Consider the following 14,658-nt stretch of genomic DNA (forward strand, 5'->3'; position numbering starts at 1 on the left):
GTCAGGCACTAACCTTGAAGAGGCGAAGGATGTTGGCCACCATGATGGAGACCGAGCTCCCTGACGCACCGATGACACCCACCACACGTTCAGGTTTGGTGATGATGGGTGGGCCACCACTGCCACAGCGGACCTCTGTGCCATCCTTCTCGATGAGCGCCTGCACAAAGGTCAGCGACTGCTCGAGGGCATGGGTGTCCCTGGAGCAGGTGTCCAGAATGCGGGCGCCCAGCGTGATGTTGGGCAGCAGGTCTGGGTCATTGTTGATGCGATCCAGAGCGAAGAGCATGGCCTCCAGCCGGTGGATGCCCTTTTCTTTCTTAAGCTCTCCACAGGCCTTGCCCTCTGAGCCCCGGCCGTGCACTGGGAACAGGCCTCCCAATGTGATGTCCCCATCTATGCGGATGGAATTCATGTGGGGGTGGCCCTTGGGCTTCCCCAGGGAGGAAGGCACCCAGGAGCCATAAAGGCTGAGGAGCAGGCAAAGGGGCAGCCGGGCCCACCACCAGCCCCAGCCTCTCTTCCCAGGCATCTCGGAAAGCCCTAGAGACCCATGAACGGCAGGCCCCACTCCTAGCCTTGGCAGGCCCCCGGCCCCACAGCCTGGGCGAGCATGGGCAGAGCCACCCCCACAAGTCTCTCCAGGGCAGCTTCAGCAGTGGGGTGGCTGAGGGCAGCTGACGGGATGAACCATGCCGGTGCTCCTTGCAGCTCAGGCAATGCTCAGTTGCCGGCACAATCCATGCCCACACGTGGCAGGGTGTGGCCGGGGCACAGCGAAGCTCTGGTCTCAGTCGCCACGTCCTGAAGGCCTGTTCTTGGTGGATGACTGTGAAAAGAGCAGAGTATTCCTAGCTTGGCGTCTCTTGGCATCAAGGAGAAAACAGCTCCAAGGCTCTTCTCCTACCAACCTTAGAAGGGAGAGAGAGAGAGAGAGTCAAACAGAAGCCCCGAGAAGACATTAGCTCTTCTGATCTCTCTCCAGGAGCCTGAGAGAAGGAGATGCTGGAAGGTATGGCCAAAGACTGCACAAATCTGACCCTGGTTTCCTCCCGGCAGCCGCTCAACTTTGGTTTAAATGAGAGCGCTTAAGGCAGAAATTAGGTTCTGCTTGACGATTTCTTAAGGCCTGTGCCCACTGCCACGCAAAGCCCGGGCATCAGAGAGCACACTCCCCAGGGAACAGCCTGGAACTGGCCTGGGAGGAAGAAGCGCCTTCCTCACCCTCACTCACTTGAAGGAGTAGAAGGAACCAGTTGCACTGGGCCCAGCCCCAATTTAGAGAAGAGGAAACTGAGGCCCCAAACAGGGGAGTCACACGGGTAGTGAGCAGAACACCGACTAGAACCCAGCTTCCCAGCTGCCAGCTCTGGAACCAGAGACACTCAGGCTCTTTGGGGACTCAGAGCCCAGGAAAGCTCACAGGGCCCCTGGAGAAGAAATCGGGCTGGAGCCGCTCACTGTGAAGGCCCGGGAGAAGCTGGGCTGTCAGGGTTCAGGATTCTCCCCCTAAATCAGGAAACGTGAGGTGGACCCTCCTGCTTCACATTTCCACCCCAGCTGCCCAGCTACCCCAGCCAGAGGGTAAACCCAGCGGCTCCCGAAGGAGCAGCCAGCCTCCTTTTCACCTGCTCGGCCTCCCTCCCCCTCCCTCTGTCTGAGGGTCTTCTCTCCCAGCTTCTCCATGGCCCCTTCTCTCTCCCCTCCTTCCCCACTCTGAGAGTGGGGCTCAGGTTACGGCCTGAGCCACCGCACATTATGATGATCATCGTCATTATTATTGTTGTTGTGATTAAATATTTATTTGCAAGGGTAGAAGAGAGAACACAGCTCTTCCTCATTCTCACTGCTAATTTGGGCTAATTTCCCCTGGGATCCCTTCCCTCGCCCCAGCCTCCCTGCTCCAAGCAGGCAACCTCCCTCCTCTCGGCTTAGGAGGCCACAGGGAGGAGGACTGGAAGCTGAGTCAGGGCTTGGCCGGAGAGCCCACCCCAAGGCCCCCGGCCCCATGGTCTTGTCAGCGAAGACCAGCAAGTCTCTTGCTCGTTCTGTGCCTCGGTTTCCTTAGCCATTTGGCAGAGGGGCTTGTGTTCAGATTGGGAGGTTTCCCTGGGGACGTGGTCCCTCTATCAAGGCCAAGCAGTGGTCCTGGAGCCACCCCTCTCCCACTTGTAATTCCCCCCCTAGAGGCCCTGACTGCTCCAGCTCCGGGGAAAGTCAGGGGAGGAGAGGGGATGGCACCCCAGACTCCAGCCTCAGCTCCTGGGCTTCTCCGGCAGTCCCTTCCGGAGCCTCACCTCACATCTGACCCCCTCATCAAAATGCTCCCTCCCCCATTAGCTTCTCAGAGGTCAAGCATACCGCTGTTAATTCTCCTTAGCCCCATTCTGCAGGTGAACCAGCAGCCCAGAGGCATCAAGTAACTCTCCCAACACAGCAAGTCAGGATGGGTGAGGACCCAAAGCCAGTGCCAGTCACACTGAGAGAGCCCTGGGGAGCACGCAGGAAAGCTTCCTAATGCGACCCTCACCCCTGAAGCCAGGATGCAGTGACAGGGGATGGGGGGGGCGGTGGAGGAGTCATCAGGGCTGTGGGGAGGGCTTAGAGCTGTTCCAACACAGCGGAGGGAGTGGGCACCCCTGAATGCAATAGTCATCAGCACGTACACGTTCATGGAGTGGGTTTATCACATCTCCTTCCCCGGTGGCTGTGGGGTGTAAGGGGATGTGGGTACTAGTCGCTGACGCCAGGACTACTAGGCAATTCCAAAATGAGAAACTGGAGGAGCCTTAGACAAGTCCCACAGTCCTGCCACTGCCCTGCTGGAGGCGGGCATGTCCCCTAGAGCATCCTCAGCTTCAGAATCTGTAAAATAGGTGGGTTGGAATAAGATCCAGTCTGGGAGCCATACTGTCTCTGCAGGGCCATTTTCAGTTGTCACAGTGATGGGAGGGAGTCACCTACTAGCCTACGTCCAGGCAGGGGTCAGAGACGCCGTGGGTGGGACAAGCTGCACAATGAAACACGGTCTTGTCCAAATGCCAACAGTGCTCCGGGGAGAAATAGCAGCCAACGACAACATATTGCCATGTGCCAGGCACTGTCCTAGTGCTTTGCTCACTTCCTCTCAGGTCATGCTCACATCCCCATGAGCTAGGGGTATTTTTATCCCTACCTCACGGATGAGGGAGCCAAGGTACTGAACCTCTGATAGTCACATAGCCGGGGACACAGAGCTGTGCAGGCTGCCCCTGCCCCGTCCACTCCACTGCACTGGCCCGGAGGGTCTCTCGGCCCTGCCCAGTTCTAACAACCTGGGAGCTCAGGCTTGGTTTTCCCGAATTTCAAATGGAGGGATTTGGGGCATCATGACAGGCCCTGTGCTGAGGCTTGGAGGTTCAGGCTGGGAGAGCAATGCACAGCAGCTTCTGACAGTCGGGCCCTGCTCAGGCTTCTAGATCCCTCGTGATGGCTCAACACTGGCTTCTCCTTGAAGTCTGCGCCCTCTGGGCTGAGCAGTGTGCACACACAGGCACATGGACACACACACACCATACAGACACACACACACATGAGCGCACGCACACACGGGAAGGACAGAGGCCACATGGGGGAAGGAGGCAAATAACTTGCAGGATTAGAACCCAGGCCTTGCCCCAAGCTGGTCAGGCTGTCCACAAGGCCTCTCTCCAGGGGACTGGGTCCCAGCCCAACTACAGCGCGTCCCACTCCCTCCCTCAGCCCTCTCAGGCCTGCCTTTTCTGAGCTTCTCCAATGAGCTGGGCAAATGCTGCCTCTTTTAGCCTCCCTTCCTTCCTTTGATCATGTAACAGGAACAAGGGAAAAGTAAAAATACCGAGTGAGTGAAAGGAGCCACCAAGAGCAGAGGCTGGGGGTGGGGCGGGAGAGGGGCGGGAGAGGAGCCAGGCTGATCTCCCTTCCCCCACCAGGCTGCCTCCAGCTGCAGGGGAGGGCAGGGCCAGCTGGGGTGGGGGGGCTTGGAGCCCTCAGACCACCTCCCCCCAAGTCCAAAACAGCCAAAAGCTCAAACGTGGGATAGTTAGGGGGGACCCCTCCCCAGGTGAAATCACCAGGATGGCTGCAGGGCCAAGCCAGCGTGGCCCCCAGGTGGGTCTCTTCCCCGTCTCCTTCACTCTGCCTCCCCTTCCCTCCTCTCCCCTCCAGCCCCTGCATATTCATCCCCTCTCTGGGCCTTGCTAGATTCTTTGGCTCCAGGGAAGGACAGGGCCAGACAGGAAGGGATGAGGAGCAGAAGAAGAGCACGTAGTCATCGCCACACAGCAAGAGTCCACCGGCGAGCAGCATTTTCTAGAACATTCTCTCCAGTGAAGGGGATGTGAGGGGAACTGGAGGAATGACCACAGTTTACCCTTTCACCCCCAGCCCAGCCACCCCCACCGTCTCAGGGCCCCTCTGAAATAGGAGGGCCTGCATAGAGGAACTCCCCAGACCCGCCTCAGTGACCCCTTCCAAGGCCTAACAAGCAGGAGTTCCCTGCTCCTCCCATGTCTAATGGAAATCCTGCCCTCGGCAACCAGGGCCCGAGCCAGAAGGAACCACAAACCACAGAACCACCACCAGACCCAGAGAGCTACCGGGATTTACCAAACTCCAATTCAGTCTTCACTGAGCTTCTTTCTGTTCTCCCAAAACTAAGGAAGTAGAATTCTCCCAGACACCAAAACAAAGCAAAACAAAGGGCAGAGTCAGAGGGAAAGACCTGCCTCGGGGGCAGAACCCAACGGCTAGGATGGCTCCTGTGTTCAGCCCTCTGAGGGAAATCGCAGCTCCTGGCTCCGCCACAGGCCAGCCCCTCAGGGTTCAGCGAAGAGGCCTGGCCTGTCCCCATCCCCTGTCCCCCACCTTCCTTGGGCCTCTGAATCCCACTGTCCTGCTGGCAGCCCCTTCCCTCAGCTTTCCCCGTGCTCCCTCCAGCATTATTTCATCTCTGTTCACCTTTGCCTCCACTGGCCCAGCCCGGCCCAGTGCTCAGAAGAGCTGGGACTTGTGAATGGAGGCGTGGAGTCTGTTTTGAATCTCCCGAGCTGTTTAGAGGCCTCATCGCCCATATCTCACGTTTCCACAGAAGGAGGGGCTGGCCAAAGGGGGAACTGAGGGAGAACCTGAGGCTCCTCACCACCTTCCTATAACTCCCCCCACCCATGGGAGGCTGTGTGGCCCCGAGACACTACCCTGCAAGCCACCTGTGGCCCCCTCTCCCCCATCCCCCTTGGGACCCCGCACAGGCTGGGCAGAGGTGTGGTTTGCTGGACAGTCTCCTCTCAAATGGACAGGCCTAGACCCAGGGAGCAGGTACTCAGAAGCAGTGCCCACCCAGCTGCCCCAGTGACAAAGCCCATACTTTGATTTCCACCTGGACGATTCCGGGTCCATGGGGACATGGGATGACCAATTAGCGCCCTCAAACGGTACCAGCACAGCCCCCTCCCCAGCTGGACCACAATAACTTGAAGGCATCCTGTCATACTCGCGGTATCTCTGCATCCCACCGGCACGGCGCCCAGCATCCCCGCTCAGCATGTGTGGAAGTGAACGAAGGAGGCGATGTGAATGAATGATTCCTGGGTGCTTTCCACCCCTCCCCCGGGTAGTCTATTTCTGTATTAAGAGGACAAACAGCCCTGCTCCCAGGCACTGGCCCAGCCCTGGCCACGTTCTAAGAGCAAGGAGGAAGGTGCAGTGGAGGTCTGGGCCGGGGACCCCCTTCCTTTCACTTTCCTGAGCCACCCCTGCTCGCCAGCCTGGATCCTGGATCAGGAATTTGCCCAAGTTCAGAAACCCCAGACCTCACTTCACAAGCCATCCCCCTCTGTTCCAGCAAAACGACAAGAGTGGGATGCAGAGGAGATAGGTTCTGTGCTCGGCATGTGGTGAGCAGCGGAGAAACACCTGTGGAAGGGAAGGAGGGAGGAGGGGAGGGATGGAAGAAGTAAGTCCTTAGCTTAATACCAATGGAAACTAAGGAAAGGAAAACTTTAAATCCATCACCCCATGATTCCCTCCAGCCTCCTCCCTGGGATGCTCACCCTTCAAGTAGCAACGGAAATCCTTCCTCCTCCAGGAAGGTTGCCCTGATTATTCCAGTTCCCATTATCTCCTTCCTCTACAATTAATGCGATAAAGCCTCTTTCTGTTATTTGTCACTGAGAAGCCTGGGAGCACATTAAGGGCCTGTGTGGACAGCACCGACCTCATCTCTGTATCCCCTTTGCCTAGCCCAAGGCTCAGAACACAGGAGAGTCTCAATAAATGACCAGACAGAGCCGGGTCCCCACCCAGAGCCAGCATGGCAGCCACCCCCTCCGAGGCAGAGTCCGGGGCAGGGGGTCTGCAGCAGCAATCCGGGTCCACGGACAGGGACTCAGACCTTGCACTGAATTCTTACGAACCACTTGCACGGTCAGCACAGAACACGATCCCTTCTGCCGCGACCATTCAGTTATTCAACAAGTCATCAGAACAAGTGCTGAGCAGCCACTGTCTGCCAGGCTCTGCTCTGTGCACTGGGGAAACCGCAGGGAAGGAAAGACATCCCTGCGGAGCCAACGCCCCGGTGGCGATGGCACAGGAGAGACCATTAGATACAGCTACACACAGATATGCGGCACTTCAGCGAATTGAGGGGCTATCAAGAAAAGAAGGCAGGTGAGGAGACAGGGAAGGACCCAGAAGGGCTTTTTCAGAAAAACACAGGGAAGGCTTCTCTGAGGAGGTGGCTTTGGAGTAAAGATTAAAAACAGTGAAGGCATTAGCCATGAATCTGGGAGGAAAGCGTCCCATGTAGAGAGAACAGCAAGTGCAAAAGCCCTGAGGTGGGCATGAGCTTGACATTCATTGTTCAAAGAACAGCAAGGAGGCCAACATGACTGGAGGGCAGTGAGAAGGGGGAGAGGCAGAGGAGGTCAAAGAGGGCACTGAGCACGAGATCAAGCAGGACCTGTGGGCCACAGCGTGGTGGATGGAGCAATGAGGGCCCACAGGAGGGATGAGAGCATAGCGATATGACAAGCCCCATGACAGGAGAAACCTGAGGCTCAGAGGGCAGTCACCTGCTAAGGCCACAGTGGCTCACAACAGCTGGAGGGTGAAGCAAGCACATCTCATCGGCCCTCGGTCCACAGTTCAGCCCATGAAGCACCCAGCCCTGACCTTCCCCGTCTCCCAGAGCCAGGGGGCCAGCCACCAAGCTCAGGCTAGCCCAGATCCCCACCAACCCGCAGCCCCACTTCTGTGCAGACCCTCAGGCCCCTCCTGTCCACCCCAACTCACTGCACCCCCACGTGCCACCCCACCCCCAGTTTTCAGGCACAAGACCCAAGTGGGCAAGAGTCTTTGTCTGCAGCTGTTACTATTGTCCTTAAATCAGAGCTCCCCCACTTGGCACTCCCCAGGCCCCCGGCTTAGCGAACCAACATCCAAACTCCACTGTCTCGCACAGCTGTGAACAGAATGACAGCCGTGGGTGGGACTTCCATCCCTAGGCCATGCTGAGGCCAGGCACGCAGAAGGGGCAGCGACATCTGAGAAGCAATCACCCGCCAGAAACTTAAGAATCCAGGTCAAGTCCCCGATCTTTATTTCTGTATTCAAATCTAAAAATAACCCTGTAGCAACGACAGTGTTTTTACTAGAAGACATGCCCCCAACCAGAAAACAGGTCCAGGGGCTGGTTTCTGTGCCCTGAGGACCGGAGGGTAACTGGGTAGACCAAGTGTGGGGGACAGGACAGGACCCGAACCTCCTGGTCCTGATGCCGGCGGCCCCGCCTGGGACAAGCGGGGGCCGAGCTCTCCTGGGACTCACCATTGTCACAGCCAAGGGGGGGCCAGCGCTTTCTCCAGGGGAACAGAGCTTTAACTAGACACCACAGCTGGCTCGGCCCTGTGGCTCGGCCCCAAAATGGCACAGGCTGTCACTACAGCTTGGCATTTCCCAATTACCACAGATAATATCCACCTTAATTGAAAGGGGGTCCAGATAATGTCATTATGCACAGCATTCCCCAATTTATTTAATATACGTGTGTACACATATATTTCTGCCTCGCTGCTGCCACGAGATTGCTAAACGGTGAGGTTAATAATAAAACATTTCGACAGGAGTCATCCGCTTTAATTTAAGGGGTGATTCTCACTGTCCCTGTGGTGCTCGTTTTTCCAAGGAGCCAAGGGATACCAGGACAGGCTGGCAGAGGCTGCCTCAGGCCCGCGGGCTAGGAGGCAGGCTAGGAGGCAGGGCTGGCAGCCCCACGGGCTGGGCATCATCTTTTCTAAGCAAGTTCCATCACTACACCTCCCTTCCAGAAGCAGGGTCAGGCAGGGAAAGAGAGGTGGAGGGGAGTAGCGGGCAACCGAGGCAGAAGCCCCCAGAGCCAACTCCAGGACCGGCGGGAGAAGGAAGCTCCTTGGGAATGCGGAGCGGCTGGGAGGCAGCAAGCAGGGAGACGGTCAGTGGGAGAGAGGCAGAGCGAGCAGACAGAGGGAGGCCGGAGATGGTACAGGGCCAGGAAAGAAACGGAGCTGCCAGGAGCGAGGGGACGGGCAGCCTGCACTCTGCAAGGCCAAAGGCAGTGAAATCTCTAAATTAATTCTTGATAGTCCCCTGCTAACTGGGGCAGAGTTGACAGGAAAACGAACCCTCCCTGCTCTCTCCGGGAGCTGACACCAGGCAGAAAGCAGGTGTCCTCTGCTCCAGGCCCACTGCCCCCCAGGGGAAGCCCCTTGGCGCCCTCCCTCCAGTTGGCCTGGACAGCTGGCAACTCTTCTGCCAGCCCCAGCGAGCAGCGCCGGAGCCCAGATGCCAGTGCCCCCCACGCCTTCTCCGGGCGGCACAGGCAGCTCCCACTCTGCAGAAACGAGATAACCTTCCAGCCAGCAGCCAGCGGGCCCAGCTGCCCAGGCTGCCAGCGGGGCCTGCCCACTGCAAAGTTGGGTTCTAGGCCCAGCAGAGGAGGACAGTGGGGGTGAGCAGATGTCTTGGGCTGGGTGGTAATTAGGGGCTGCCGGCTCCACACTTGTCTAGCGGAGAGGATGCGCCTACTGGCTGTAATTATAAAGCTCAGAAGCCTGTGCATCCTGGTCCCATCTCTTCCTGCCAGCTGTCCCCCTGCAGTGGGGTGGGTCCCGGTGTGGCCAAGCATCCTGGAGGTTGGGCTGGGGAGCCCCCAGGAAGGGGGTGGGGGCCGTAGAGCCCCTCTGGCCTGGCCGGTCCCCTGACCCTTCTGGGTAACACACTGCTCACTCACACCTCACCACCGGCCCTCTCACCTACCTCGGCTGCCTGCCTGCCGCTGTGCAAGGCGCTCCCTCCTGGAGACGTCACGCCTCCAACAGAATGAAGCCGCCCAGACGCAAGTTGGGGGAGGAGGCATGAGGGAGGGAGGGAGGGAGGAGCGGCCTACGGCCTACGCTAGGCTACTAAGGCCGAGAAAGCGGCTCAACTCCTGAAATGCTCCCCACTGCCTGTGCGGGACCTGCTCTGTGTGACATGCTGCATGCCCCCCACCATCCCGTACACCTCCCCTGAAAACCCACCATCACTAGAGCACTTCTTTGGGATCAGCATTGCCGTCTTCCTCTCTGGGTCGCTATTAAATGCAAACATCCCTGAGAGGGGTAGCCATTGAAGTGACGAAGACCTCAGGGAGGGATCATTTTTTGGCATTTTTGTCCCTGAGAGGTGTGACAGTGTTGACAGGTAGGGGAAAGTTTAAGACTGAAAGGACAGAAGTTGGGGGGACGTGAAGACAGTGGGCACCTGATTCATAAGTGGGCAGGCATGCCCAGCCAGGGCTGAGCAGAGGCTCACGGGCACCGTCCCCAAAGGCCGCCGCCATCCCAAGGACAGGTCTCTGACTAAGGGCTGGAGAGGCCCTCCAGGAAATGGTCCTCTGGGGGGCCAGGGAGAGGGACAAGGGCTCTGACCCCCACTCTCCACTGTAGACAGGCCCTCTTCAGAGGCCCTGGCCACTAGCCCCTAGGGCCTGCCCAGGACAAGTGACAAGCCCCTTGCCCAGTGCGTGACCACACCCAGGAGCCTCCAGACTCCTCTGCAGGAATTCTCTCCGCCACCTCAGGAAAGGTCCTCAGGAAAGGCTCCTGCAGGTCCTCAGCTCTTCAGGGACGTTCTCCTACCGCCTAGGCCCCAAGGCCTCTGAGGAGCTGAATATGCACACCCAGAGCCTGAGGCCAGCACCCCATGTGGGTCTGCAGGAAAGTGGGGCAGGCCCAGGCGCATCCTGGGGGACTGGGGAGATGGGAAGTAGAACATTCTTCAGTTCCACCATGCCGGCCCCAGGGATGTGAGGCTGTGGGAATAGGGTACTCAGTATGGAGACTCTCAGGGTGCCTGAAGCCCTGCCTGCCCTGAGCCCCCACTGTCATCCTAGGATGGAGGAGGGGAGTGACTGTGATGGGAACACACACACACACATACACACACAAACACACACTACTCCCTCCCCCATCACAGAAGGCTTTCTGCCAGACTGACAGAGGAGCAGACAGACTAACCACCAGCTCCAACAGACACGTGGCTTCGGGCACCCCACTAGGCAAGCCCCGCTCAGTCCCACACAGCGGCTTTCTCCCGCACCAGGGGCAGGGACGGTGAGAGGGGGGGAAGATGCAAGAAGCCTCCTCCAAAAAGGGCCGAAAGTCTCAAGGCGGGGGTGTCACTCGTGGCCTCGGGGCAGGGGGCGCTCGTACGTTCGGGCCTCAGGACTCCCCGCCGCCGCCACGGCAGCCCCGTTTCAGCACAAACAGCCTCAGACCGCCCCGGTGCGGGGGCGCCTCTCTCAGTCGGGCCTCCACCTCCCAGCCCCGCCCCCGCGCGGGGAGGGGGCGCTTCCAGCTCTCCGGCGCCGGGGAAGCCCGACCCCGGAGGGGACCCCCCAACACACACACACACACACACTCACACACACACACACACAGCCCGGCTGGCCGCGTTAGGGACACCGGATCATCAGCGTCCCGGAGACGGTCGGTCACGAGTGTTCGAGCGGCACCTGACCCTGAAGTCCCGGGGCCGCGGGGAGACCCCAGACCCTGAAGTGCCGTCCCAACCCGCCGCGGCCGCGAGCAAGGCGGGCGCCGGGCTCCGGCCGGCGGCGAAGGCGGCGCTGGGGCGGCCACGGGAGTGGGACGCAGTGCCGGCGAAAGGAGCCGAGGCGCGCGAGGCTGGCGCTGCCCTCCCGCCGGGAGACGGCGGGGAAGGGGTGCCAACGATGCCCCGCGCCCCCGCCGGCCCTGCCTCTCCGCAGAGGGGGCGCGCTAGTGCCGCCGCCCCCACCTGAGAGCTGGCACGGCCCCCCACCCGGGAGAACCTGACATAACCCCCACACACAGGGACACTTTCCCCCAGGCCCGCTGCCCCATTCCCTCCCTTGGGGGCATTCGGAAAGCCAGCCCCAGCCCCGAGGGAAGACCCTCCAGCCCGGGCCCGCGCCCTCCAGCCCCGAGGGCTCCGGGGCGCCGGCCCTCCTCCGGGCAGCCCGGAGCGCGAGAGCTCGTCAGAGGCCACCTCCCCGACCCCGGTGTCCCCGCCGCAGCCCGCGCCCCAGAGGCCGGAGGGCACTGTCCCCTCTGCCCGTTCCCCGCGGGCCACAACTCACCGCGCGCCGGCGAGGTCTGAGCCGCGGCGAGGGGTCGGCTGCGCGCCCGCCCGCCCCGGGGACGCAGGGAGGCGGCGGCCGGATCCTCGGTTCTCCCGGCGCCCGGAGCCCGGGCCGCGGCGGGCGGCGCTGACGCTGCGGACCGAGCCGGGCGCGGAGCCGCCCGGAGTCCGGGACGCAGCGGAGATGAGCAGGCGGCCGCCCCGCCAGAGCCGCCGCGAAGCGCGCGGCGTGCGGCTGCTGCTCCGGCGAGAGCGAGCGAGGCAGGGAGCGCGGCGAGCCCTGCCCCGGCCGCCGCGGAGCCCAACGTCCGAGCCGGGCGGGCGGGCGAGGCGGCTCCGGGGAGCGGGGTCCGGCCGAGGGCTCCGCGCTGGGAAGGGAGCGGAGCGGGAGCCAAGCAGCGCGCGCAGCCGGCCGAGATGCGGGCGCCCGGCGGCGCCGCGGCAGCGACAGCAGCAGCAGCAGAAGGAAAAAATGAGAGCGAGCGAGAGAGCGCGCTGGAGAGCGAGCGAGAGCCAGGAAGAGCAAGGGAGACGCGGAGAGGGGAGGCTGCGGGAGGGGGCGGGGGCGCCCGGGAGCGCGAGGGGGCGCGGGGACCGCAGCCGCTCGGCCCTGGCACCCACTGCCGCTGCCGCACTCGAGAAGGCGCAAGCCCAGCCCGGCAAGTTTGCGCCGCTAGTGCGGGCAGAGCGCGCGGCGCTTCCGCTGGCCTTTTAAAGAGAGAGCGCCCGGGAACCCACCCCCGACCCCGCACCTCCACAGCCGGAAGGCTGGGGCTCTCGAAGCGCCCCGCCACCCCTCCACACCCGCCCCGCCATCTGCTCGCGGTCCCACCACGCCCCACCGGCGCCCTCTCCTGGAAGCCCCCTGCTCCCTCTTACATTCCCCCTCCCTCCCCCGGGGCGAGTGTCAGCTCTTTGACCCAGAGGATGTGGCAGGGACCCCTCCTGACCCCAAAGGTCGGGGGTCAGAGAACACACCCTCCTCCCACATACCCTGAGAAGTACAGCAAAGCACAGCACCGCAGAGGGGCTGCACTCCCCCCACCCCCGTGCGTCACCAGAGCCCCCACCTGCAGGGCCGCTTCTCACACATTCGTGCGCACGTGGCCTGTGCCCCCATGTGGCACGTTCATTTGCACGCCCCACTGCTCCTGGTTTGAGCAGATGACACAGGGAAACTGAGGCCCAGTGAGGCGATTCCACTTGCCCCTGGTCACACAGCCTGTCAGGGGGCCCTTTCCACTGAGGCCCACTCCACCCCAGAAGCCCACCAGGCTAGGGGGACCCCGGCCCCATGGCTCACCGCCCGCTGGTCTCCCTCCAGCACTGGTTTGCAAAGTGTAACAGGTGGCCTGGCTGGCAGACTGGAGGCAGCCTGGGGAAAAATCCCTCAGCTAGGGAGGAGCTGGAGCCCCAGCTCTCCTCCTTCCCAGGGGGGCTGTGAAAACTCCCAGGAGAGGGCTGGCCTCAGAGGCAGGCAGAGGAGGAAGAGCGGGAGGGAGCCGTGAAGCCCTCTTAGGATTACAAGAGCAGCTCTCCCAGACTGCAGAAGCGCCTTCAATTAGAGCCGTGACGTGTGACTGTCCTTGTCCCAGAGATGGTGCTCAGCACGACGCCAGGGAACTGGGAGGAGAGAGTGGTGGCCAGTGGCCTCCCTCCCCATCAGTACCTCAGTCCTCCTGGCTGACTTACGGAGTGCCACCCTGTGCTCAACTGCCACCAGTGCTGAGGGAACTCAGCCCCTTCACAGCCCAACCCCAGTTTCCACAGATAACCCCTTCCAGGTCAGGGGAATGTCGAGGGGGTCTGGGAATAGCAGTGCCTACCCTTTCTCCCTCCGCACCCCTTCTGCAACATCTCTGCCCTTTCCAAAGACCCGCTCGGGCGCCCCTCCTCCAGAATTCCAGACCACGCCAGGCCGGAAGCACGTCTTGTTCACTGTGGTTCATCCAGTGCCTGGCACCATGCCAGGCCCATAGTGGGAGCTCAGTGAATGTTTGGTGAATGAACAAATGTTGGCAAAGCATGAACTCCTTGCTGTCACGTGTAATGGCCCCAAATACATGTCTCATTTACCCAGTCAGACCGAAGTCTCGGATGGAAGGGCCTACATCATGCATTTATTCATGCCTTTTCTCTATGCAGCCTGCACTCATGGAGATCCTGCTCCACTCCCAGGCCTGGGACTACACAAACGACTGAACGCTGCCTTGCCCTTGAGGAGCGCACCCCGGCCACGTGCACCTCAGCACAACAAATTTTATAAAGACACAAGCTGAGGCCACCACGGCTCCGCTGTCAGCGGCTCTGCCCAGCCAAGTGTGCGCTGTTCGGGACTCGCAGGAACCTCAAGTCACTCCTGGAGAGGCTGTGTCCTTGGGAACAGCCTGCCTGGGTTCAAACCAAACCCCACTGGTGCCTGGGTACCCCCGCCCCGGGCCCCTCAGGTTCCTTCCTGCAGAACAAGGAGCTGGAGGCTGGCCTCAGAGCAGAGGCTCCGGGATGGCGTGCATGAAGCTACCAGCTGAGGGGGTGCTGGGGGCTCAAATTCAGCCTGCCCGGGGCGTGACAAGTGACAGGTCCTCTCTTGAGGCTGTGTCTGCCCAAAAGATGGGAGCCCTCTGTCTGGCTCAAGCAAAGGTACCATACGGGCTACACCTGGGCCCTAGTGGCAAGGCAGTCACCAAAAAGGGAAGTTCTTTTGGACTAATGTATACACAGCACCCAGTCCTGTGTTGAGATGCGCATAAGTGGGAGACACTGCGGTTTTTAACACAGAATATAGTCCTCCATATCCTTCTGTTGAATCAATGAATGGATGAATGAATGAATGAAACTGAAAATAGATGGGCCATGGTTTATTGAGAGCCAAAACTCAGCCCCCAGCCACTGTCCCCACCCCCTGCCCCTCAGTGTTGCCTTCGCTCCGGCCATAATTATCCCGCCCCCACCCCCCAGCAGCTGTGTGGCAGAAGGCTGGGCAGGCTATATTTTTCAGGG

The 14,658-nt window shown here is 60.7% G+C and overlaps 1 protein-coding gene across 8 annotated transcripts in view; it reads right to left on the minus strand.

Annotated features, from left to right (window-relative positions):
- The window catches only part of GRM4 (glutamate metabotropic receptor 4), a 116,101-nt gene extending 102,953 nt beyond the window's left edge, over positions 1-13,148 (minus strand). For 4 of the 8 annotated variants that reach the window (XM_070585845.1, XM_070585842.1, XM_070585839.1 and 1 more), the window contains exons 1-2: positions 11,657-12,316; positions 14-911 (exon numbers count right to left, since the gene is read on the minus strand). In XM_070585845.1, the coding sequence (XP_070441946.1) occupies positions 14-532 (519 nt within the window). In that variant the 5' untranslated portion in view covers positions 533-911; positions 11,657-12,316. Of the gene's footprint in view, positions 1-13; positions 912-9,312; positions 9,412-11,656; positions 12,421-12,961 lie in introns of those variants that run through there. The other 4 variants (XM_070585840.1, XM_070585841.1, XM_070585844.1 and 1 more) reach the window with 4 other exon arrangements.
- Positions 13,149-14,658: the final 1,510 nt, after the last annotated feature.

This window comes from Equus przewalskii, chromosome 19 (assembly GCF_037783145.1).
Source record: "Equus przewalskii isolate Varuska chromosome 19, EquPr2, whole genome shotgun sequence".
NCBI lineage: Eukaryota > Metazoa > Chordata > Mammalia > Perissodactyla > Equidae > Equus > Equus przewalskii.